Source organism: Chaetodon auriga, chromosome 4 (assembly GCF_051107435.1).
Source record: "Chaetodon auriga isolate fChaAug3 chromosome 4, fChaAug3.hap1, whole genome shotgun sequence".
In the NCBI taxonomy this organism is placed as follows: Eukaryota; Metazoa; Chordata; class Actinopteri; order Chaetodontiformes; family Chaetodontidae; genus Chaetodon; species Chaetodon auriga.
In genome coordinates this window covers 13676821-13703228 of record NC_135077.1, presented here as the reverse complement: position 1 = coordinate 13703228, position 26408 = coordinate 13676821, and the positions used below count along the sequence as shown (strand labels likewise).

The 26408-nt window shown below is 44.9% G+C and overlaps 2 protein-coding genes across 2 annotated transcripts; one reads left to right on the top strand and one right to left on the bottom strand.

The window, feature by feature from the left end:
* The first annotated feature begins 297 nt into the window (after positions 1-297).
* LOC143319242 (aspartate aminotransferase, cytoplasmic-like) lies at positions 298-7288 on the top strand. Its single transcript, XM_076728036.1, has 9 exons — positions 298-566; positions 3077-3258; positions 3540-3663; positions 3796-3908; positions 4503-4607; positions 4854-5004; positions 5204-5369; positions 5502-5644; positions 6142-7288. Exons 1-9 carry the CDS (start codon positions 458-460, stop codon positions 6279-6281), a joined length of 1233 nt encoding a protein of 410 aa, XP_076584151.1. The 5' UTR covers positions 298-457; the 3' UTR covers positions 6282-7288.
* Positions 7289-7529: 241 nt separating this feature from the next.
* Positions 7530-26408, bottom strand: LOC143319240 (metal transporter CNNM1-like). The gene is made up of 10 exons (XM_076728032.1): positions 24835-26408; positions 16814-16957; positions 16560-16700; positions 16227-16396; positions 15891-15981; positions 15163-15308; positions 14431-14713; positions 13652-13756; positions 13124-13228; positions 7530-11773 (listed from the first exon to the last, which is right to left on the bottom strand). The coding sequence occupies exons 1-10, from the start codon at positions 26273-26275 to the stop codon at positions 11694-11696; spliced, it is 2706 nt and encodes a 901-aa protein (XP_076584147.1). The 5' UTR covers positions 26276-26408; the 3' UTR covers positions 7530-11693.

The window sequence follows — 26408 nt, the reverse complement described above, 5'->3', positions numbered from 1 at the left end:
TCAGACAGGCTACATCATTAGCATATTTTATTTATTTTGTATTTTTAACTTTATTTCATCCCCGTTGTTTTATGATCACTGTATAGTCGATTGTTGTCTGGTTTTGGTCCAGTTATTAGTCACGATAATACGTATAATTTTTTAAATGAATTTAAAGGAAATGAAAAATGACATAAAAATACAAACAACAATCAAATTCGAAATTATATTAAATAAATAAACAAGACTAAATCAATATGAAATAGAAAAATGAATGCTGTGATCTCATTGGCTATTTCAGAGCGACGTCAGGATCACGCGCCTTCCCATTGGCTACCGAATGGACGCTTATTTCTGTCTGTCCTGAACCAGCTGTGTGAAGGTGAACCCGGCCCGTGTCTCTCTGCCCGTCGCTGAAAGCACCCTCTCCCCGTTTCCTCCTCCTCCTGCACCGGGATCATCTGCCTTAACCTGAGCCATGTCCATTTTCAGCGATGTCCCGCAGGCCCCTCCGGTCGCCGTCTTCAAACTGACTGCTGATTTCAGAGAGGACAGCCACCCGCAGAAGGTGAATCTGGGAGTTGGAGGTAAGAGATGGTCGCTGCCCGCTAATGCTAATGCTAAAGCTAAGTTAGCTTGCTGGCAGTGAGACAGCCCACCAAACGCCGCTGCCACGAGCTGTGTTTGCTAGCCTCGTTTAGCTGTCTAGCTGGGAGTGCCGCCTTGGAGCGTTGTTGGTGCCGTTATATCAGACATTAGCAGCTCTTTCATTTGACCTTCGCTACAAGCTAGCAGAGAAGCTAACATGCTGGAGCACATATTAGCTTCCCTACTTGCTGACATCTGGCTAACTTTCTCCTGTCAGCTCCACACAAATGCTACTGCTGCTACATCTGTGATATTGGAAGAAATGACACGTTAGGGAAAGCTGTCACGTGACTCCTCTTTCAATTACCCCAAACTCTTCTCGATTAAAGAGACCAGAGCGTGTTTGTGGTGTGGTAAAATAGGTATGCAGCAGGTGTCTCATGTACTTTCTCTGCTGACTCACCTGTGTCCTTGAATGCATCATTATCTACATAATGATGACTTTGGAGATGGTGTTATCTAACATCTCGCCATTCATAATCGCGTGCAGGAACATAAAGATTGGGACTTACTGGTTTGGTAACTTCTTTATTTCACCTTCTCATAACTCTAGAATTTAATCTTGCTCGTTGTGTTTTGAAGCTGTCAAATCATTGTGCACGTGTTCCAGGTGTTGTGTTTCAGATGACTGGACCGATGCAGACTGATGAATGCCTTTGCAGGTTACCTGATAAATCTCTTTAGTATTTTGTTGTTCTATTGATGATCATTTATCTGTTTATTGTATGGGTTTGTTGGTAGTATGATGCCACCTACGCACTTGGACTCCTACATCTTTACTCTCCTTACACCAAAGACCACAATTAAAATAAGTCTTGGAATTTAATGTGTCCTCCTTGACATTTTGTAGTTGCATGTGTCATGTCATCATGGTCATGATGTCAACAAAAACAACCCAATAGAAAGATTCCTGCGTTATTGATTTCATTCATCTCTGACAGTTTAATTACTTCAGAGAACTGTGTAACTATCTCAACATTACAATAAGCACAATACTAGAGGATACACAGTCTCATATCAGTCAGTCAAACACTGCAAACATCTGTTAACATCTGCAAACAATAATCATCAGTACGTGTTGCTCTGCTGACCCAACTACCGCTTATGCATCAGCGTTATTGAAGCTCACCACACTGTGTGATGCAACATGGACTCGGACCTTGCACATTAGCACCTCATTGCCCAAAAGTGTGCACCAAACCAGTTTGGCCTGGAATCAACCAACAGTGGAGAAAAACAACCCTGAACGCCTCACCAGTGTGATGCAGCCAGCAGCCATGGCTGGGACAGTACGTGCTCAGTGTTTCTAGAGTCGCTAAATTCTCCTTCAGAAGGCCTTTTTGCCACCCGATCTCGTGTCACACTCGCTGCCAAGAGCCACAGCGCTTTGCAGGATTGGCCCTGAACTCTGTTAGAGGTCTTATATTGTAATGTCTCCATTCTTAATCATTTTGGCGGTGCACCAAATTATTTTGACGGCCACCGAATCTCCTTTCAGGCGATCCACAGATCCAAAACCAGCAACATGCTTGTTTGACCTTTTTAAGCGTGACTGCCTTTTGATCCGTGGTGACTGTCTACAGCTGTGGTGAAGACCTGATATTTGATACAGCTCTGTCCAGGCGCCCCATACAGTATGAGGGAGCACGAGTTCTTGAGGAGTCAAATATGTGCGACACACACACACATGCACGCACACTTGGTTTAGTCTGGCTATCAAATGTGACCTTCATAGAGTGTATGACATTACATGAAATCAAGTAGTACTCTTTTTCACACACACACACACACACACACTCACTCACTCTTCTTCTCTCTCTCTTTACTTTGTCACTTCAGACTCAGTTTATAGTCTGCATACTTTGAAAGGTGTGTCTTCGTCCTACCAGCAGAGAAAACAGAGAACTTTTACTGCGTCTCTTGTCTGGCTCCAGCAAAAAAAATACACACATGTGGCTACATATTGTTTTTGCCAGTGTAAAAATGTGGGTTTTATGCTCAGATATCGTGGGTTTATTAAGACAAATAAAGCACCACGGGAACAAATACCAAACATTGTTGGTGCAAGTACTTGAGAAAACACTTTAACCAGAAACGTGTAATCAAGTTTTGGATGACTGGGAGCACTTTGAGTAGAAGGTTTTGCCCTATAATTTGAGCTTTTGTGCAACGAGTTGGCACAAATAGATGCCTGTTGAGCACTGGAAAAGTATAGTGTGAAATCTTCTGCTCAGTGTTTCCAGTCATCCAAAACTTGATTGCACGTTTCTGGTTAAAGTGTTTTCTCGAGTGTCACAAACAACGTGTTGCAGAAAAGCTAGTTTCATACGTTTGATCCAGTTTGAAATCCAGCTGTGACTTTCTGCATCGTGTCACCGGTTTCAGAGCTGGATCTGAAGGCTTTATGGCTTGTTGATGAAGTGCTATCATTGCTTTGTGTCCCCTCCAGCTTACCGTACTGATGACTGCCAGCCCTGGGTGCTGCCGGTGGTGAAGAAGGTGGAGCGGCTGATTGTGGAGGACGACAGCCTGAACCACGAGTACCTGCCCATCCTTGGCCTGCCCGAATTCCGCTCCGCCTCCTCCAAGGTCGCCCTGGGAGACGACAGCTCCGCCATCCAAGAGAACAGGGTGAGACGCATGCACACACACACACACACACACACACACACACACACACACAGACACATACTAGTCAATTTGGTTATTTCTATTAAAATACAGGTTTTTAGCTTCTGTTTTAGCTATTTAGACACAATATTATTAGCATCAGTGTTGTGATATCAATAATATCCCGTATAAGTTAGTTGCAGTCTTACTAAATAGACATTTTTACTCCCGATTTACTTTTTGAGCTCTTCCTTCATATTATTTGTTTTATCTTCCTTCCATCCTGCTGTTTCCTCTCTCAGGTGGGAGGGGTCCAGGCTCTGGGTGGGACAGGTGCGTTGAGGATCGGGGCAGAGTTCCTGCGGCGCTGGTACAACGGCGTCAACAACACAGCGACGCCCGTCTATGTCTCAGCGCCCACCTGGGGTGAGTAGACAGAAAGCCTCTCTGAACATGGCTGCTGTGTGAAACGCCCGACAGACGGATGGCAGTAGTAAGCGCCGCCGTCAGATTCACAGTTGATGTTAAAGATCTGCTGTATGTTCTTCTTCCTCTCAGAGAACCACAATAGCGTGTTTGCTGATGCTGGTTTCAAAGACATCCGGCCCTACCACTACTGGGATGCTGCTAAAAGGGGTCTGGACATCACCGGGCTGCTGGATGACCTGGAGGTGAGGAGGAAAGATTGTGATGAGTGAAATAAAACTAGAATGGGAGGAATATAATGTGGATGTTTGGATGTTTACGAGGCTGAATGGAGAAAAAAAAGTGACTTTTAAGTAGAATAAAAGTAGTAGCTGATGAGGATTAAGCTGTTTTTTGGTTTTTAGCGAGGAAGAAAAGGGTTGGTCATGTGACTTTGGTTGTCTCATCCAGTTTGCCTCTTGCATTACAGTGATGCAGACATCCATGATGCTTGTTACGTGTTAGTGATGAACAACTTTAAACATGCACATACAGTAAATACTTATTGAGAGTAGAATTCTCTCATTAACTAAAATGGCTTTATAATTTCAATGCAGACAATTGCAGAATTTTTTGACTTTTGAATTACACTTGGAAATGCAATATTTGCTAATTAACACGTGTCTGAAACAACAATTGAGGACTACTGGTTCGTTTGTATTTGGTTTGCACTGCAAGGGTGTGTGCAGGAAAGGAGTTAAGTAACTAAACTACGCATGCTCAGACTGTTCTTCTCTGGTATTTGACATATCGTTTGCATTCTTATAAATGGAGATATGTGACTCCTCCTTTCTCAACAGAAAGCTCCAGAAAACTCCATCTTTGTCCTCCATGCCTGCGCACACAACCCCACCGGCACCGACCCGACCCAGGAGGAGTGGAAGAAGATCGCAGAGGTCATGAAGGTGAGACGGCACCAGGCATCATAAACATGTAGTGGTGCCACTTCTGTCACATGCTGTCACTGTTTTCAGGCTCCTCCATTAAGTCAAGCACGGCTGTGAATGTTTCCCATTATCATTATTCTGCTGTGACTATTTTCACCTCTGATTCAATGGGATACTTACATGTTCAGAGCATGTTTTCATTCATTTTTGCCTGTGTTCTCAGAGTAATGTCTCATCTTTTCGATTTTGTCTTTTTGTCTCTAGAGGAGGAAGTTGTTTGTCTTCTTTGACTCGGCTTACCAGGGTTTCGCCTCCGGCAGTCTGGATAAAGATGCCTGGGCCATCCGCTACTTTGTCTCAGAGGGTTTTGAGCTATTTGTGGCTCAGTCCTTCTCCAAAAACTTCGGCCTTTACAGTGAGTACACGTGATGCAGAGACACATTTATGCAGTCCTGGGTGGTTTAGTGCATTTTGTGGCCCCATGGACTTCTAAACTGTAACGTATAGATGCCAAAATGAGTTTAATCCTTAAGAGTCCACAGAGTGTGCACATTACATGCAGAAACCTGACTGACTCTCATCGTAGCGTTTCTTTTCTCTGCTGCTGTTACCAGATGAGAGAGTTGGCAATCTGACCGTGGTTGCCCAGGACAATGACAACCTGACTCGCATCCTGTCCCAGATGGAGAAGATTGTCAGGACCACTTGGTCCAACCCGCCGTCTCAGGGAGCACGCATCGTCAGCAAGACCCTCAACAGCCCCGAGCTCTTCGCTGAATGGTATGACATCAACCAGTTCACATCAGCTGACTCACCTCTGCACCTTGAGCTGGTGATTTAAATACAAGTGAGAACTGATAGCTAGCGTTCACTTTGATATTAAGACATTTTGGTAACACCCCCCCACCGTAGGAAGGGTAATGTGAAGACTATGGCAGACCGTGTCCTGTTGATGAGGGATCAGCTGAAGACCAAGCTGCAGACTCTGGGAACCCCGGGGACCTGGGACCACATCACCCAGCAGATCGGCATGTTCAGCTTCACCGGCCTGAACCGTCAGTGGAAAACACACGCGCGCACACACACACACACACACACACACACACACAATTTCAGACCAAATTTCAGCTTCTCAAAGTAAGTTTGTCTAAGTTTTGTTCTGTTTTTCAGTTGACATTTATGACGGTCTGACTGCTCATGTTTCTTGCCCTTTCTGGTCTCTTTTTATTGCTCTTTTAAGATCTCAGTATTTAACTTACTAAAGTTTATCCTTGCTGATTGTAGTTTGACAAAACAATTCTAAGTCCAGGTTCATTTTTAGCTTTTTCCAGAGCTTTCATCCATAAACTAAACCGAAAAGCTGGAGAAGTTCTATCTTATCTCATCGTCTTCATTAGGGAATGGAGTTTGCTCAGTTGAAAATTCTAGAAATAGCTAGTAAGAGATTCTTGAGTGTGGACGGTTTTGTCAAAAAGACCCAAAGTGCATGAAAAAGCATGAAGCGTCAGTTCTTCTTCCACTCTGTGTGACTGTGTTGTAATGTGCCTTACAGCCAAACAGGTGGAGTACATGATCAAAGAGAAGCACGTGTACCTGATGGCCAGCGGTCGCATCAACATGTGCGGTCTGACCACCAAGAACATCGACTATGTCGCTCAGTCCATCCATGACGCTGTCACCAAGGTCCAGTAAAAGTTGCGTCTGTCCACCTTCTTCCTGCCGCCTGCGCGCCACAGGAAGTATACTCACTCGTGTGCCCTTGTACCCCTCCCCTGCCTATCCTAACCTCTGATTGGTTCAACTGCAGCAGGGATTTTGCAGTTGAACCAATGGTAGGATGTCTGATTCTCTGTTCTCTCATGGAGGTACTGTATAAACCTTTGGGAGGTGCAATGATTTTAGGAAGACACTTGAACGCACACATCCAGGTCAGCAGAGCTTCAAAGCCCAATGTGTCCAAGTCAAAATGTCCCTTCATGTGCAGATTGCCCGCTTGAATCCACTTGAATTTTCGTTTTTTCCTGTAAGATTTTAAATTAAAATGAGTGTTTCCTCAATAATTTATAGCACTTCTAAGGATCAGATATACTGTATCCGTAGTATTGAACAAAATGCTGTTACTGTAAATAGATGTACTCACTCATAGAGGTCCTGCTATTTCGGTTAAAAGGTGCTGAACCTTTATTCAGCTTCACAGTAGTCAGTTGATATTGTAATCAGTCTCACTATATATATATGAAGCAACAAAGAGGCACAATCAACTCATCAGGACATTTCTTACGTTGAAGCCTAAAGAAGGGCGCCATAAGAACGGTTATTGTCTGTCATGTGACAAGGTTTAAAGGTCATTTAAAGGTGTAATGCATGTTCCTGACGTAGGTTTTGCCTCGTCAGACCTGTGCAGCTACGTAGACGATCATAAAGTCAGTAGAAGTCCACAAAGCGACTTTGTGCCATCACTGAACAAAATCACCTCTCTCCACTGTCTGTTGTTATCTTCTGTCCACCCTGCTGTGCCCTTATTTTGTTACAGAAAGCCTCTGTAAAGGCGATCGTTGTAATGAGCCACTCTGAACAGACCTCAGAGCCTGGCACTTGTTAGCCACACAACCACACTCCCATTATGTGGTGTTGTTTGTAATAGCACACAGCAGTATGTGTGTTCACATTGAAATAAACTGTAAACCACAGGAAGTGAATCTCTGCTTTCTGCCTGTTTCTTCCCCCCCCAAAACTCTTCTTAGCTCTACTCTTGTCCAAAAAATACTAAAAACACATCAGTGAGCTGCATCATTACACCTGCTGACATGCTCCTTCATTATGAACACACACTGTAGTTTATCCAACAGGATTTGCTGACAGGAAGAGAAATACTGAGTATCAGCAGACTGATTCTTAAATATGAAATGAAGAGTGGACACTGCTGAAATGCAGCATGTTGTGGAGCTTTATATTTCTGTTTATTTTGATGCAAAATACCATCACATAGTTGCTTTCTATTTTACAATTATCATGTCATATTCTTTCCCAAAACACTTTATCTACACGTCTTTGTTACAAAATACAATAAAACAGAGTTGAAAACAACACAAATGTCCTCTAAGCAGCAATGAGAGATTATATGTGCTCATAGCAGAAAAGAGTGAGAATACAAAACTGATCTCAGAGTCTTAAAGAACGCATCCTGATAACCAGGATCAGATGGATCCGCAGCAGGAAAATGTACCTACAATCTAATCAACAACATCCTGCAGCAGAATCAGTTATTGTCTGTCTTTGACCTCAATGGATGATGCTGATTGGCTGTGGCCGCTGCTCCAATGCAGCAAAGTGACTCAGCAGGTTTGATATATTGCACCCAGGAGGGATGCTCCCCCTATATCCCCCTCCGCCTGTTACATTAGCCAATGAGCTGAGCTGGAAAGCATCCGTCCTCCTTTTTCCACTGTCCCCGGCCTGTGATGCATCAGTCTGTGTGTTTAAACGCCAATACTGCTGGGAGAGGCTGCTCAGAGCGATGCTTTTTGCCAATATTTCGATCTTTAATTCTGATGATTGTTTAGTTTTTAAATTACATCCTGTCTCCCGGACTGCCTCTCTCTGTTAGATGGAACCCATAAAAAGTTAGACAGGTTGAGACCTTTAAAACCTCCAATCAAACTGTAAAATTCTGCTCTTTAATCCAGATGATCCACCAAAAAGAAATTATTTAAATTTCTGCAGCAGCTTACGTTCAGGCGGGAACCTAAATTATATTTTGACTGGCTTTTCATTAAAAGGCCAATAACATCTTTTATATCGGTCAGACCTGAAACTTCAGGCCTCTATCTGCATCTCCCCTTTCCCTCATCCTTCCCTGCATCCCCCACCCCCCTTCCTCCTCCTCTGTGCTGCAGTGGCACAAAACTGGTCCTGCAAACGTAATCAGACGGAGCCACGCCCGTCCACCCTGTCCCCTTAACACTATGCAGACAGACACAAAAAGTCCAGAGCACTGCAGGTTCATGGGCGCAGACAGAACTGAGGGATTCTGGGGGTTTTTTCCAACGTTTCACTTCAATAACATCCAACAGCAGCTGAAACCAGACCCTCCAAGCTGTAAAGTCTGAAGCCATTGAGCCTGATATCATATTTGATCAGTGTGTAGAATTGTTAGACATAAATCACCAAACGACAACAGCTGACAGGATTATCAGAGCTCCAAAAACATTGGATTTTCATCTCTATTAATCACATTTGACATGTTAACTGAGGCATCACAGCAGCTCTCCTAGGTTGCCGTCTCCATGCAGTGAGTCCTGCAAGAATTCAGAGAGCCGCATATTTTTAATGTTAAGGCTCCAGAAGTAGTTATATGGCAACACTGTGACTTTGAGATGGTAAATTAGGATTTTTCCAAATAAGGATCCCAATAAGATAACAGCCACTAAGATAAAATCTCCAGAATTCTGTATTTTCCTCCTTTTGTTCCTAAAAAATATATCTCCGGTGTAAGTTAAGTAATTTGGCTATAATAGATGCAACAATCAGAAATGCAGAAACAGTCTAAATATATCTCGAGCTTATTGTGTCTCTCCCAGATGAGTGAGCCAGCCTCCACAATACCAGGACCCCGAAATCAAAGCAGCTAATTCAGTCAAACCAAAAGCCGCATTTCGTTTTTACCTCATTACAGGTGTGATAATTAGTGAAATCAGCTGGTGTTTTTTGGGGGCGAAATAAAAAATTTACAGACTCTTGTTCATTGTTTCTCCTCCACAGACGGCTGAGTCGTTCACATCAATAAGCTGAAGTGGTTTCAGTGTTGCTGTTATACACAGAAGTGGGCAGCCAGGTGCGAGTTGCAGTAAACTGAAAGAGAAGTCGAGCTTGGTAAAAATATTTAACAGCAACTTAAAGCGCAACCACGTTGTAAAGCACTGTTAGTATTAAATCATGCAGGAGAAACTCTGCTGTTAAGACTTCATTTCCATTCAAAATAAAAACCATCAAATAACCCTTAAATGCACATTCAAACCCATGCAGCTACGAGGCAAAGGAAACACTGTACTGTACTGTGTATTAGAAAGAACATTCAGTGATACTTCATCTCAAGTTCTAATGCAGTATCTTTGCAGTATGTTTCAGAAATCCCTTTTTTGTTGCGAATGTGGAGAACAACGGCTGAAATTAAACCAAACAGACATCAAAACATGAGAGATATCAGGAAAAAAAAAACAAAAAAACAAAAACAGTGTCAAGCTTGAGCTCGTTCTGTCGACATCATGTTGATTGGTTGAGTTTGGAAATCATTGGAGACACTGGTGAGTGAGACTACAGCCATGTGGAGGTCTCAACAATCTCTGCATCCTATGAAACACAAGGGGATGGAGGCTGTGTGTCATCCACATCCGGTGTTGTGTCGTGGCAGCAGCCAGAGGCTCAGTTTCATTTCACCTCCAATAAAGAAAAGCCAGAGAGAATGACATTCATTTATAATTGAAATGGATCTAATGAAAAGGGCTCCGCTCAAGCAATGATTATTTAAAGAGGTTCAGTGGTCGCAAGTCGTGTGATGAATAAAACTGCACTGTAATGAAAGGCTGACGCCAGAAACCTGAAATCTATATGCAGACACGCAGCTCCAGTCCGTCTTGGATCAATGGCTGAGTCTGATAGTTCTGGTTCTGAGGTCCAAATAAAAAACAAGAAGGAACAAAGCAAATTAAATATTTATGAGGAGTAAAAATGCATTTTAAATCATAGATCTTCAAAAGAAAAGGCTCAGATAATAAAAAAAAAAAGAGCTCAGGAGAAGAAGAGCAGGGAAGGAGTTTGTTAAAGTGACGACTTTCACCACAAAGTAGAATAAAAAACACAAAAACTGAGAGAAAAAAACAGCCGCAAGCCGCGATTCAGGACTTGATTCCAGAGCAGTCCAGTTTCAGATCAACTTAGAGTGTGAGGGGCGAGGTCTTTCCTAAATTGAAGGTTTCTGGCCTTAATTACAGCGCCACCATCTGGCTGCTTGGACTTATATTTCTTAGGGAGCACTTGCACATCATTTCCAGGTACGACATGTTTCTAGCTCATTCCAGCTAAAGGCAATTTGAGTTGCAGCAAAAAGAAAAGACAAGATAATAATAATGATGTGAATAAACTGGCACAAACATCGTCCCTTTGGGGTCTGAAGCCTATAGTAGCCCAAAGTCCAGCGCTCTGAGCAGACCGCTGCAGTTCCTCCACACCCAAACAGCATTTCTTCATGGAGCTGGCTTTGTGCAGTGTCGTGTGGGACCAGACAAACGCAAACTGTTGGCACAACTTGGAAGCACACTAACGTCTAAAGTCTCATTGTATGTTGTTGCCTTTCCCTTCATTACAAATGAACCAAGGAAACCAAGAAAAACAAGTGTGTTCACCTACTTTTGGCTGTGTTATTTACTTGGAGACATGTGTCAATGTGCATTTTTGAAAGGGAAGAACTTTTCCGGACATAATCTGGATATGGAATACGTTCCCAACATGTTAGATTATAGATCTAATTATCAGGTGACAAACCTCCTTCTTTAAATCAAAAGCCTGAACACAAAGCAGCCAGTCGCCTTCTCCTGAGAGTCCACCAGTGCAGTTTGGAGCAGTTCGTACAAAACAGCAACATCTTTGGTGTCTTTCATGCATTTCCTGTGCGCCTTTATCCCGTTCAGCTCCGGTGGAGAAGTGATCGCATGAGGAGGGTTTTTTCTGTATAAAAACTATTTTTTTACTACAAACCTGTTACATTTAGTCATCTGTTTATATACGAGCATCAGCATGAAAACTCTGAAGATGAGAAGCTACGGTCTAATGCATATTGCCAAAGCTGCACCCCCCCCCCCCCCCATGTTCTCTGATAAAATGGCGTCTTCCGTCCATGAGTTCCATCCTGGTGATGGGTCCACTTCATTGTCTCCTGCAGTGGGAGCGTGATGTTTTCAGATAAAACTCTGATAGCTGTAGTTCACCAACTGCATCGTCTTTACAAACAACTTAAAGAACCACCAGATGATGGAGTGTTCAGGTCTGTATCACACACACGCTCACACACACACACACACACACACACACACACACACACACACTCTGCTAGGTTTTCACCCGCGGCTGTTCTGAAATGTCCTCTGGTGTTTTCTCTCCTTCGCGGGATTTTTTCCTCTTCTTGTGACCTGAGGGGACACGAGATGTTTAAGTTAATGAAAAGTTGAGGCCGGGTTCACACCTACAGGACAACAGGACTGTAGCTCAGATCAATATTATTATCATTAATCAATGTTATTATCTGCCACCAGATCTATTTACCTTTTTCTAACCTCAATCACACGAGATGAAGAAAACAGGACAGTTTGTATCTGCTGGTTTGACTCACAGGGACCTGAAACTTCATATTTTCGTCCTTTGAGATAGTCACTGCCTCACATCAGGTGATCTTTGACCTTTGGTGCACAAAACGCCAACAACCAGCGTTTACACACACAGTCATACGAGTGTGTAGGTGAGCGGCACACACATGTGCAGAGCAGGTGCGATTCATTTGGTCTAATGTTGCTGAGCAGACAGTGATGGTCAAATGATTGCAGGTTTGCTGCAGTGAAATAAAACTGCCTTCCTCTTTCTTTACAGCTGTATGCTGAAGAGTGCACAGAACAGACAGAGGGCAGAAAAATCTGACACGACAGGCTTTTCGCTCAGATACACAGGATGAACTGTGCATTTGTGGTGGCCTGGATGCAATTTTGTGTAGACTGAACTCAACGTTAGGTGGTTTTCATACCAGACTGAAATGAACAGAAATCAGTGGCTGCCCTATCAATTACCTTATAAACTATTGTTGTTTGTGTTTATTTGATTTATAATCTATACTTTGCAAAATGGTCAACACTAATATTTACATTTGTAGAGCAAAAAACAGTGGTATGGCCCTTTAAGAAACACAACACCAAGTGGGCAAATCGGAAACAATAATGTAAGTTTAAGTGGGAGGCTGGAGGGGAAGCTATGACTCTGTGAGTGTGTGTGTGTGTGTGTGTGTGTGTGTGTGTGTGTGTGTGTGCGTGGCCGTGTGTATGGTGGATTTGTGTTTTCTATGGTGGTGTTTGCATGTGAATGAACGTCAAGGAGGAAAAAAGTGAGAAACGCATTGAAACAGTTGGTGAATAAGTGGTTTGTGAATGAGTGTGTGCGTGTGGGCATGTGTTTGTGTGGGGGTGTGTGTGTGTGTGTGTGTGTGCGTGCATGTGTTTGTGTGGGTGGGCGGGTCTGTCTTTGTGTGGTCTTTGCTGTCTTTGTGTGGACCAGTGTCAGTTTTAAACCGTCAAAGTGAGGACGTTTCTGCACTGTGAGGACATTCTGGCCGGTCAAACTAAGTCAAAGTCCTGTTTGAAGTTAAGACTTCAGATGGAGGGTTTAGGTTGTGATGAGGGTTGTGTTCAGCATTTAGTCGTGATGGTTAAGGTTGGGGGTTCATCACAATTGAATAAAGACAAATGTCTGAATGTGTGTGTGTGAGTCAGACTGACTGAGTTTGAGCAGGAGTTTCTTGCCGAGTGTGTCCTCTGAGCCGCTCAGCGATAGGCTGCTGATGAAAGGAGATGTGTCCGTTTCTATGGGAACAGAGGCCATGTCTGAGAGAGAGCGAGCGAGAGGGAGAGAGAGGGAGAGAGAGTCATGACCCCGTCAGTGATGAACAGCTTTGGTCTCTGTTGGAGGAGAAAGTAAAGTCCTGTAAGACTTTCAGCTAAGTTTGTGTACAAGGTCAAACTGATGACGTCTCACCAACAGACTGGAGCACAGACTGTATAAAACATGGGCGTGGCCGCGCCTGACTCCGCCAAACTGTCAGCTGATCCAAAAATGGGCAGAGAGGTGGAGTGTGGGTGGAGCTGAGAATGAAGCCTGGTTGCTGAAAGCTAGCAGCTACCTGTAGCTCAAATTATCGGCCCTAATTTTGCATAGCTTTAATATAATTCATGACCTTTTTTTTTCCTGACCAATCAGATTTCTTGTCTGAAAGCAGCTGTTTCCATATGTGGAGCTGAACGTCGTACCAGTGTGTGCGTCGGTCTCAGATCTGTCCTCTCTGATGTACGGGATCTCATCCATCCTGAGAAACACTGAATCACTGGGACTCTTCTGGCCATCAGACTTACTTCCTGCAGCACACACACAAACACGCACACATCAGAATACATGTCACATCTGTCCATTCACCTCATTCAAACACAGACCTGTTTCTCACTGTTTTTCTCTCTGTTGTCTCATCAGGTTTGCCACCAGTGCTGCAACACATTAACACAGTCGTGAAACCTCAATCTAAAGTAACTATAGTGCTATAGAACATGTAGAGTCCTGTCATGACCCACTATTACATTAAACCTTTGTCTTAATTTTAACCCTAAAACCAAACCCAAACCTGAACAGAGCTAAACACCTCTGGGAACTGGCCAACATGTCCGAAGGTCTAAAAGTCAAGCTGGTTCTCACATCATCTGCAAACATAGTGCAAACAAAAAGACAGAGATATGAGCTGTGGCACTTTTCTTTATGTTTGTGTTCTCCTTCATATTCAACCTCATTTCTCTCCGTCATTTAAAAGCAGTCTTTGCAGTTTGAGCTGGCTGAGGTTATTATTGAACTCTATTCATACTGCATATTGTGCCATAATGGATTCAGAAAAAACTCATTTGAAGGAGCAGCTTTTGTTTGTCTGCCTCCAATGGCTCAAATCATCTTTTATTGACTGACTGTAAACCTGCCGCAGGATTGTCATTTCCTCTCTGCCTCTCTTTGTTCGATCTATCCGCTGCGTGGAGTTCAGGGTGCTTACGGACGATGCGGTTCTTCTCGTTCAGCAGCGAGGTGCTGTGCGGGACGCTGGACTGCTGTCCTCGTGTTCGGGCTGAGCCGGGTCGGCAGGGCTCTCTGGGCGGGGGCATGAGGGTGGTGGTGGTGGTGTGCTGCGGGGGCATTAGGGTGGCCGCGTGCTCGGTTGCAGGAGGCTCTGGGGTCAGCGTGTTGCTCTCCGTCAGACGGGCGTCAGCATCAGGCGTCTGAGGCGAGCTGTCCATCCGGGTGGCTGTGACAGCGTTCTGGTAGTGGCTCCGGGTGATCTGACACACAATACACACTGTCACTGTTGGCTGATTACTTGATCTTTAAGATGAGAAAACAAACCATGGCTACTGAAATACCTTAACGTAACCTTTCAGAGAAATGCATTAGCAGTAATATTTAAATAATGTTAAAGACGAACGAACACAAGATAACAAAAAGCTTTCAGGTGGAGCTGCTACCATTTCCTCTGTTTGCTGCATTCATCTTTATTTTCATCTAAGTTCTCATGCTTTAGTGATCCTCTGACCATGATAAATTAATCCTAAATGCATGTTTACGGCATTTGAACCCCTACTGAAATCACCAAATACATACATGAAAGGAGGACAACCCAGCCTGCAGCCGCACACAGCGATGTCTTTACAGATCACAGTAACGGAGAAAAGACTCGAGTCAAAGGTGAAAACAGACCGTTTTGAACGGTCGTGTGAGGTTCAGGTGTTACCTTGATGATCTGCAGATGTGTGAGCTGTCTGACGGAGTAGTCTGGCAGATAAACGTTCCCCCCTCCGTTCAGCTGGCCCATGCTTCCTCCGTACAGCATGGACTCAGAGCGGTCCAAACCGCTGCTGCGAGAGGGGGATCTGTGGACTGCAGAGCAAACTTTAAATACTTCATCAAACATATTCACAAGGCCAGACGAGAACTGGTATTGTCAATCAGTCAGCATCAAATCACGACTGAGCTCGGGGACGCTACCTCATTTCACCCTGCTTAATATGCGAAGGGCTTGGCTGTTGTAACTGAAACGTTCATCTGAGTGGCTTTACTCAATGAATGCTGCATTCACTGGTTTGGCAGTTAAATGCCTTGAAAGTGTTCGCATAGTTTAAGCTGTCCAGAGCAACTTTAATGCCCTGACTAAAGATTTGTGGAGAGTCTAATTTGTCAGGTTTGACCTCTTCAAGTGCACGTCCACCAGCTAGCACACACGGCACACACATATTCACTCACAAGCAGTACTTTTCCTTTAGATTCTTTCTGATTTTTTATGATTAAACTGCTTTAAAGCCTTTGGAGTTTTAACCCTTTAAGCATCTGAATTACAATTAGGTATTTGCTCTATATGGTTAAGATTAAACTCTGGATTGGATTTAGGTGTTCAGGTTAAGGCAGGAGTTTGGCTTGGGGGTTACGGAGAGAAGTACAAGATGTATATGTGTGTATTTATACCTGTTGGCATGATGGCAGGTACCCCAAAGTAAGAAAAAGCTCCGTTCTCAAACTTTAGCGCTTCTTTACCGAACTCCACCTCAACTCGACCCTGAAGAAACACAGCACAGGAAGAATTCAGGTGATGTAGTATAAAGAGCAAGAAAGTCCGCACATGGAGGAGGTGGAGTGGATGGATGGGCCAAACAAACACAGGACTCTCAAACAGGAGACCAGTATTCGTGTACTGCGTGAAACCGAAGGTCAGTGGACACTCTCAAAATGCGATGGACAGACTGAAACAAGTCCTTGTAGATAAAAGCACCAATCAAATGTCTAGAAGATGGAGGCAGGTACCTGCAGCACCAGGACAAAGTACTCCACCGGTTTGTTGCGCTGGAAAAGGAAGTGCTGTTGTGCTCGTTTGTTCTTCTCATCAAACTTGAGTTCCTGAACCACACTGGGGTGTTTGATCAGCCTCAACAAGATCTTCTCTGAGATATGAGCCGGTTTGAAGGGTTCCACCTCTGATGGAAGAAAGAGAGCGTCACTGTTACTGAGTATGTTTCATGTTTTCTCTCTCCTTTTTACTTTCTCATGCATCATCATACACCTCTGCCCTGAGAGATTACTGGGTTCTGTGAAGACGTAAGAGCCGAAGTCAAAGTCAGCGAGCTGATTGGCAGTCACCTGTGGAGAGGAAGCGGTGCGTTGCCAGGAGGAGCTGAGGAGAGATCTTCACTTTCATTTCGTTCTCTGACAGCTTGAAGATGGAGAAGTCTTGCTGCTTCCGCTCGTGGTGAGAAACGCGACGCTTCGAACGATTATCAGCTGACGGGACAGACGCACACCAACACACACAAAAACAGGATGTTCGAATCGCACATCTTTAATAATGATCCCAAACACTGTCTCCTGTCATGTGTGTGTGTCTGCGTGCATACTGTAGAGGTCTGTCTCATCCAGGATCTCTGACTTGATGATCTCCTCGATGACGTCCTCCAGGGTGACGATGCCCATCACCTCATAGAAAGGGTCGCCCTCACCCTCGTTGTTCACTCGCTGCACGATGGCGAGGTGGGATTTCCCTGCAGGAGAGCATTAACGAGTCAGCATCACGTTTAACCCAGAATCCTTAAATCCCTTCAGCAGCCTTGAAGCTACAAACAAACTTCACAAATATGTAAATGAAAGTGTTTCTTCACCCAAAACCCATTTATGCAGCGGCTGTTCACAAGGACTCCTTTTTATCATACTAGGAGATTCAAATTCAATTTGACGGTTTTGACGTACATCTGAGAACCAGTCTTTCCTTTCAGTATGTGGGAAAGGAGGGAGGAGCAGGAGAAAGAGAAACTAGGGCGAGGAGCACATTTCAGGAAGCTACTGTCATCAATACTGCACATGTCCGGATATTGGCACAAACATGATTATATTATATATATATGTGTGTGGTTTGATTATTGATCTGAGATTTGTTTGCCGACAGTAATGGGAAATACTTGATCCCATAAATTAAAACTAAGATGCCTGATTGGATGATCAGCAGTACAGTCGCAGTACAACAACCTGACAGCAAGCCAAATGTGGTCATTTTCTCAGATCCTCAGCAGTGCAACAACAACAGCAAATGAAAACCGCAGCAGCTCGATGCTGTAAAAGATATTTTAAAGGTACAGATGTCTTTGCACCTGCTTGCTTCTCTTTATTGACAGGATGCATATTGTGAAATAAGACTGTTAGGTTTCATGTTGAGAGCTTGGATTAGGTTTGGGAGAAGCTGTTTTCTCTCACATGTTTGTATGACTCACATAGAGTGGGAGTGGAGCTCTGCAGTCGATGTTCAGTAAGTGGAGCAACAGCAGAAGCTGAATGGAGTGGGTGTAACAGCAGGGAGGATTCAACACAAAACACACACAGTAACTGGGTGCAGAAACAGACTTCAGCACGTAAAGACACTCAGGTGGCATGTCCAGAGTCTGCAGACCCTCTGCTGTGTTTACCTCCACGATGATGAGTGTGTGTGTTTGGAGATGAAAATCTTGGGGCGTTTCCAAAGCTAAATGGAATATTAATAATCCATGCACTGCTAGATAAAAGTCTTGGTCTGGAGACTTTGCAGAAGAAGGAAACAAAACAAAAAAAAAGCAGTCTTTACTCAGACTGCTCTGACTTACTTCAAGGTGCGTCTGTAAATGAAGCGAAAGAAACAAGATGGAAGGATTGTGTGTGTGTGTGTGTGTCCATGCCAGCATGTGTCTTACTGGCTAATGAGACACTGCACTGCAGACAGCAGTGGTTGTGAGTTGCATCACTCAGTTCACTGTTACATAATTCACAACTTCACTGTCAGAAAATGTGTAGATGTGCTCACACACACAAATACGCAGAGATGCACTCCCTGCACACACACACGCACTGACCGAAAACGGAGTGAACCCTTGTTTGCCTGGCTCCAGATCAGCTTCCTGACTGAGATTCCCTCTCTGCTTCTACACTCTCTGCCTGCCAAATACTACCTCACACACACACACACACACACACACACACACACAAATGCACACAATTCTGGCAGAGCCGCATTCAGCTAAGTAGGTCAGCCTTACATACAGGATAGACTGAGAGTGAGAGAAGAGAGCATTTGCAGCTAATGTGCTTAATAATCCGTCTCTCTGTATTCTGCAGATTTAATAACCACATCTCTGTTTTACGAGTCCTTGATTTCCCCCCGAAGCAGCCCCTGAGTTATACACAATACAAGTTTTCGGGCTGTAACAATATCATGATTATATGGAACTGAATGATATAAAGAAAACTGTGCACATTCAAACCTGAGACACGATTAAATAAAAGACAGTGTAGTCAGTCTGTGCACCATCTACGGGAACCTTGACCAGAATTTAAGGTTAATCTTAACACTACATGGCTGATAAAGTTTACGTTAAACAAAATGTGTTGCTGTGTAAGAGAAACCTGATTAATCCAGTGAGAATATTTGGACTGAAAAAGTGCTGTTTTGGTTGATGCATGGAGCAAAGCTGATAGAAAGAGAGAGAACAGATGACGCCTGACATGAGCTAAAACCACATTTTCAACTTCTTTCTACCAGATCATTCTTCTGCATAATCTAAATAAATGTCCCTTAAATGTATCTCAGTGCTGTAGATAACAAAGCCCTTCCACCAATCCCAGAGGCTCTGAGGGATCCACTCTGTCTCAGCTTGATGGACTTAATTACAGAGACGATGGAACGTGGTGCACAGAACGCACATCTAACATGTGTTTATTCACCTTTTAAGGCTGCCAAAGTCAATATAATGATCAAAGAAAAAGTTTCACAGCAGACAAAACTGTAAACGTTTGAATCGTCTGGTTCTGTTCTGAAGCATCTCATCGTGTTTGCCATCGTTATGTCACAGCAGGAAAAGCACAGGTGTAAGTAATAATGCTAATTATGGCCCAGGCTCATTTAAGTGTCCCAGGCTGCGAGCGAGCACCCGCAAGGGCCCAACAAAGTGCACACAAAGCTGGAATGATTAATTAGCTTGTCCTGCTGCAACAAGCCAAAATGTCTGCTGTGAGAAAGGCTCATGAACTCAACATCACTGCAGCGTGCAGAGCAACCATGTCAGAAAAAAAAAAGGAAGGTGCACAGACTACAACGGTGAGCATCCAGCCGAGTACAAATACCTGGGTGTTCACCTCAACCACAAACTGGACTGGACAAACACTGTCCTGCACAAGAAGGACCAAAGTGGACTCCATCATTACATCTGTGCAACACACACACACACACACACACACACACACATAGAGTATATACTGTGCAATAACCCAAGGACACTGTATTTTGGCAATATTTTTATACTCTTTTGTATATAATGCACATAGCCTTCTATAGTCGATTATAGTCTGTGTCTTTATCTATACTCGATTTTATTTTGTATTTTTTTTATTGTCTGTTTCTTCTACTCGTTGTTTTTCTGCCTCTCCTTTTGTTCTGCTGTTGTAACAGGAGAGTTTCCCCAGCGTGGGATCGATAAAGTCTTATCTTATCTTAGCTTTTGGAAATTAGCATCACATGTTGCATCAACCTTTAGGTCTACCGAAATGAGTTTATTTAAAACTTACAGACACTGTGTGGGGATCTGCGGCTTCCCCTCCTTTTTCTCTCTTGTGTCTTGTGTGTCCCCTCTCCCTCTGTCTCCTGTCTGTCTCTCCCCTGTCTGTCTGTCTGTCTGTCTGTTTGGTGTTTGTTTCCCTGCAGGGCGTGGCTGACAGGTTGGACACGGCCTCCTCCTCCCCTGAGCGCAGCTGCACTCAATCATTCAATCAACACTCACCTGTCGCCACAGTTCATGAGCAGCGGCTCTCCCCTCAGTGTTCACTGAATGGTCTGTCATGCTGCGTGGTAACAACTGAGACTCCTGCAGCTCCTACGGCTAAGTATTTTTTTTGCTCCAGTCACAATTTAAGACTTTGGGTCGACATTTTGGGTCCTGTAAACCGCTAAACTTAACACGCTGTGGTTTTAGGAGCATTTTGTACATATTTAAGTGCATTCCTGACTTTCTTACAAAAATCAAACTTAGCATTTCTTTCATGAGGCCATTTCAAGCCAGATGAGAGGTGGAGTCTTAGGAACCACGTCTTTCAGATGGTAATATGTGCAAATGTGTGGCCTTCAGGCGACTGAAGGTTGAATTCAGTAATCCACCTCATCGGGGTCCCATCCGTAGCTTAATAGTGACCAAAACCAAACTTATTTTAGGCTGCTCAGTGTGTGCTGTGGACCAGGAAGAAGCCCCCTCCCAAAGGTTAAACTCATCACAGCCTGCTCACTCACTGAAAATGCTTTAGATTACTTTGGATGACTACATATACCGTAAACGACGCTTTATTTCTCTGCATGAACTCGTGTTTGCAGGCTAAGAATGACTCTACTGAATGTGTAATAAACAGCATTAACACAGAGAGCAGATGGCAGGGAGACAAACTGGAAATATAGCATACTGAATATTTTATACTCAGCCTCCCGGGGGACTGTACAGTGACAAGGACAGAGAGGGGAAAGGATTCAGAGGGAGAAAATAAACGGCTGCGGGGCGTCGATTCGGCGGAAAAAAGGCAGCAGTGTATCATATAAATCAATCTCTGGTTTAATAAACTCAGCCTTCATTACAACAACCATAAATCCACGTTTCAAGTGACAATATATCAGGTATTTGTCTTATTCTGTCAGCATTTACTCATCAGTGATAAGTTGTTTTGTTGTTGTTATGAGAAAGACTTGGGACCGCTTTGTTGAAGCTAATGGGATCCATAAACAATAAATAAATAAAAATAAATTCCCCACATCTTGTACCTGCTAACGCACAGAGCGCACTTAGCTGCACTGAGACTTTTATTATCTTAATTTTGAAGCTAATGATGCTCTTGTTGTGCGTTTTGGCTCCTCGTTGAAAGTCGAACTCCTCTCGTTTGAGCTTTCTGGCAGAGGTTTGCAGACTCCGGTCCAGGATTGGTGTGTAATGTTCACCGTTCAGCTTCCCATCTGTCTAAACAAGATCCCCCTGGCACTGAGAAGGCTCTCCGTACCAGCACACTACTGCTGCCGTTGTTCACAGCGGGGAAGGTGCTATTTGGCCGGCGTTGTTCATGCTGCTCAGCATTCAGGCCAAAGAATGCCTGTGTAGTCGCACCACACCGGCGGACTCTGCTACACCTCTGCAGTGAATCTAAATGTAGTGAAATCAGTGTTTTACAAACTCTTGGCAAGCAAAGATATGATTGATTCTCCCATCCACCTCTTCCTGCTCTTCCTGCCAGCATGGATTGGCTTTTTACTGTAGATATCTAGACATCTACGTTTACAGTGACACAATAAACCAACACTTTCTCACTCACACGGACGCTTGGTCAGGAACCATCAATATCACATTTTAAGGCACTGGGTATCACTTTTAGATCGTTTTTCAATGTGCTGCCAATTTAGAAAAAAATAAATATGCAACGTCCAGCTACAACTACGAGCTTGACCTGCTTCACAGTATAGTAACATGAAGATCTGGTATCTACTCCATAACACTCTGACCACTGAGAACAAGTCGGCTCAGTCTGCCTGAGTGTATCTACGTGGCTCATTTAGCAAAGCATGTGCGTTACAATATGCAGCTTAATAGAGCTCTTCACCAGTCCTCTGTCACCAATTGATTACGCTACCGCTCAAGCCTGCTGTGTTTCTGCCTTCTAAGCCAACAAAAAGCACAGATCACAATTAAATCTTCCAGTTTTAATTGTTTCATTCGTTATGTGGATTACACACAATTTCATGTCCCAGTAAAAACCAGTGAAAGAGGCAATTTTCATCAGTTATTATCTTCTCTGCCTGAATTAAAGTGCTGGGTGGCCCAAAATGTTTTCCAGCTGAATGAAAACAAACCTGAAATCATTATTTTGGATCCTCCACAGTTTATCCCAACTTCACAAAAAGCATCTCAGCTCTACAAACGTCAAACCTGCAGCCAAAAACCAGGGTGTAATACTAAACCTTTCATTTCAGCATCACTTGGGACTTAACAGCCAAGACTTGAGACTTAACTGTGCGTAAAATACTTTGCAAATCAATGGCTTTGGTAGCATCAAGACAAATCAGATGTTAATAAGACAGAGAATTAGAGTGATCAAGCCGACCAGCTGACACAAACAGTATGAATGCGTGACTGGAGAAATAACCAGAAACAGATCAGAGAACAGTTAAACTGGTCAATCTTCAGAAACATGCAGGCCAGCAGCTGAGGACCTCCACAGAGCAGAGGTGTAACAGTTGGTGTGCTGCTACAGGGTGCAAGTATTTGGCCATCTGATTTACTAAATGCCACGATGCTGCACAGCTGTTCACACTGCTCTGTGTGTGTTTTCTCCCCAGAGCTCTCTTTGACAGCATCCACCGCTGCAGGGATCTCATTGAAATGAATGAGGGAACCTGTGTTTGTCTGCCGCAGTGCCTGAAAGTGCTGTTACAGAGATAGAGAGGCACAGGAGGAGAGAGACCTTGTTTCTAATCCTCTAGTCTGTGTAGATTATCTCATCCAGATCCCTCTGAGGCGCGGGGACACAGGAACCGTGTTTGTGCTCATCCTCCTGGCTTCACACAAAAAGCCCAGTTAACACACACACACACATGGAGATCATACTGGATGATGTAAGATTAGCCACACATTTTGGCTACCATCACTCCTGCTGTAAAGCCTTTACAAAGACATTTAAATGTGTTTTCAAATTATGCAAAGCGGCCAAGCTAAAAACAGTGAAAATATGACATTTAGGTGATAGCAGATTTTCACTCTGTGCTTGTAAAATAGGCCGAAATGTAAACGTGTGAGCTGCGACTTGTTTCCTGTAAACAGATGCAGCCTTGGTCAAGGTGCCCTCCTGTGTTTACCTCCATCTCTTCCTGTCCTCACCACAAACCCCGCAGAAAAATGCTGACTATGCAGGGTCCCTGAACATGCAGCAAGGCAGCGATGAAGAGCGAGGCCTGTGATTGGCTGGTGAGCACCCCACCCAATTTTGAACTCCACAATAAAGCAGGAGTACCAGCTGACTCCAGACAGGAGAAAAGCGTGTTCTGCTGCAGCAGCACTGCAAACTGGGGTTTAACTCTTCTTTGATGCAGGGAGGGGCTGTGCACACTGCAGGCTCTTTACCAGCTCCCATTCACACAGATGCACACTGACAAAATGCAGCTGTTAACTAATCAGCAGCCTTAAGGGAGCAGATAGAGATTCAACAGCGACGCTCAAGGGTAACGCAGCCAGTCCAGAGACCCAAACCAACAAGTTTCAGGTCACATCCTCCTCTGTTCTTTACAAATTGTTGCTTCTGTGTGACACTAAGCAGCCAGTAAACAGGGTACAAATACAAGTTTACTCCTTCTACATGTTTTTTTTCCCCAGACTGAGCCGAGGAAAATGTATTTCATATAAGAGTGGCTATGAATGGGTTTGTTCTCAGGTCTTCTTTGAAAAAGAGCGATCTGAAAGTAATTCTGCTTTAACCTGTCAAACTCTCAACTTTCCAGTTAAATTTCCAAAGTGTCTAAATCCTGACTTCACCTCAAAGGCTCTACACAATGTGCCATTTTGAGCTCTGACCAAAGTTAGTAATAGTGAGAGAAACGCGGTAAAATCATGACTCTGAGGGGCCTTAATCAGGTGGGCTACCTGGGCTTTATGGTCCTGATGAGCACACCTGAAAAGTACCATCAGACCAATCAACGTGCTCGTTTATAACTACCATTAGCCTGATCTGTGCTTGATCTCATGCACGAGGTTCATCAGGTGCTCACTTATCACTGTCAGGCGACAATCTCACATCTCCGGATATGCACAGTAAAAACTAAAGCCTGATTTGATTTCGGCTACGTCGGCACATTTAAAATGCTGTTTTCTTCCTGAAGGTGTCTCAAATTTCATAATAAAAAAAGAAAATCAAACAGATGACAGAGGTGTTAGGTTGATGACATGTAGGTAACTTGACTGCCAAGCAACACAAAAAAAGGCATCAAAGAGATCAGGATGAACTAGTCAGCACCTGCACCCTCACCTACAGGTTACTATGGTAACTAAAGACCCCTCAGGTGCCAGTCTCCCCTTCAGCGTGCCAACACTAACTCTGACACTACAGCTGGGAGAACATGAACCATGAGCATGAGAGAGGATATATCCCATCATCATTACTGGCACACATACTGAATTATTAGCATAGACATAAACTTGTGTGTGTAAGTAAAGTAGCCTTTAGCTCTGATACAGTGTCTCTTTTCCAGTGTGGCATCAATTTCATACACTGTATTATAATCTTGAATTTCATTTGACCTCACCTCATGTCAGCTGTTTCCAGTCAATATTTTCAGCTGCCACACACACACACACACACACACACACACACACATGCTCCTCACCTTTCTTGAACTCCTCCAGCATGGCGTCCAGCTTGGTGTCGTTGAAGACGCAGTGCAGGGGATGCTTGTAGAACTGGGTGATGGTCTTCAGCGGGGTGCAGTCGTCCGGGTCCACGAACGCGAGGTCCTTGACGAACAGGATGTCCACGATGTTGGAGCGCTCGTTCTCAAACACCGGTATCCTCGTGTATCCACTCTGCATGATATCGGACATGGTGTTGAAGTCCAGCACCACGTCCGAGGCCAGCATGAAGCAGTCGGTCAGCGGCGTCAGGACGTCCTCCACGGTTTTGGTGCGCAGCTCCAGCGCTCCCTGGATGATGTTGAGCTCCTCTTTGACCAGGTCGTGGTACGGGTCGGTGACGCGCAGCATCTCCAAGAGTTTCTCCCTGGTGTAAAAGTTGGAGATCTCCTGGTTGAGGATGAGGTCCAGTAGTTTGCTGATGGGGTAGGAGATGGGGAAGGAGAGCACCATCAGCAGCCTCGTCACCCAGATGGTTTTGGAGGCGATGGCCAGACCGTGACGCGACGCCACCGAGTGTGGAAGGATCTCCCCGATGAAGAAAATACCGAAGGCGCAGATGACCGTGGAGAGCCAGGTCATGCCCAGGATCTGGCACATCCACACGGCGAGCGAGGCGTTGATGATCGCGGTCCCCAGCAGTAAAGTGCAGAGGACGTAGTTACCGTGTCGACGCACCGACTCGATTTTGCGCGCGTAGTTCTGCTCCTTGTCGGTGCCGCTGTTCTGCAGGACCTGCAGCTCCACCGGGTCCAGCGCCAGCAGGCTCAGGTTCAGCCCGCTGAACAGAGCTGAGAGCCCGAGCAGCAAGACAGACACCAACACCTGCAGCCAGAGCTCCGGGACAGCCGAGCGCTCCGCCACCGCCACCCAGAAATCCCTTGTCCGGTAGTGGTCCCATTTGGATCCGTCGAAGGCGCACATGGAGTAGTATTTGATCTTCTCCCCCCTCCGCAGGTCCTTGGCCAGCAGCTCCACCAGCACCGAGTTCTGACTCGAAGCAGACTTAAAAGAACCTAAAACCTCGATGTCGGACGTCCTGGCGTTCTTGTCCATGCACATGTTCCGCTTCGGGTGAACTTGTCCCTCTCGCCCCGGAGTTGGCTCCTCGATGAAGGCGATCCAGGGCGCGGCGTTGTTGGCGCGAGTCCCCGCGGTGCGGTTGAGCCTCTGCGGGGAGGTGGAGTAATAAACCCGCAGCATGAAGCGGGTCCCCTCGGTGGCTTTCAGCACCCCGTCCTCCACGGACAGCTCCGCCCCGGTCTCCTCCGGCCGAAAGCCGAGCAAACCGTGCGCCGGGGCGGGGAGCAGAGCGCAGGCGGACAGAGAGAGCAGCAGCAAGCGGGACAGAGAGCGCGGAGCCCCGCTGGAGAGCAGGGCTCCGGTTCGGAACCGCGCGGCCGCATCCTCCGCAGCCATGATGCGGTGTGAGATGCTCGTTCAGTTCAGGGCTCCCGGGTCACGTGGTGCAGCGAGGTTCCGGTCCATGTGGGAGAAGGAGGGACCCGCAGCTCTGTAGCGGTGATTATGATGTTCTGCTGGGCTGAGAGAG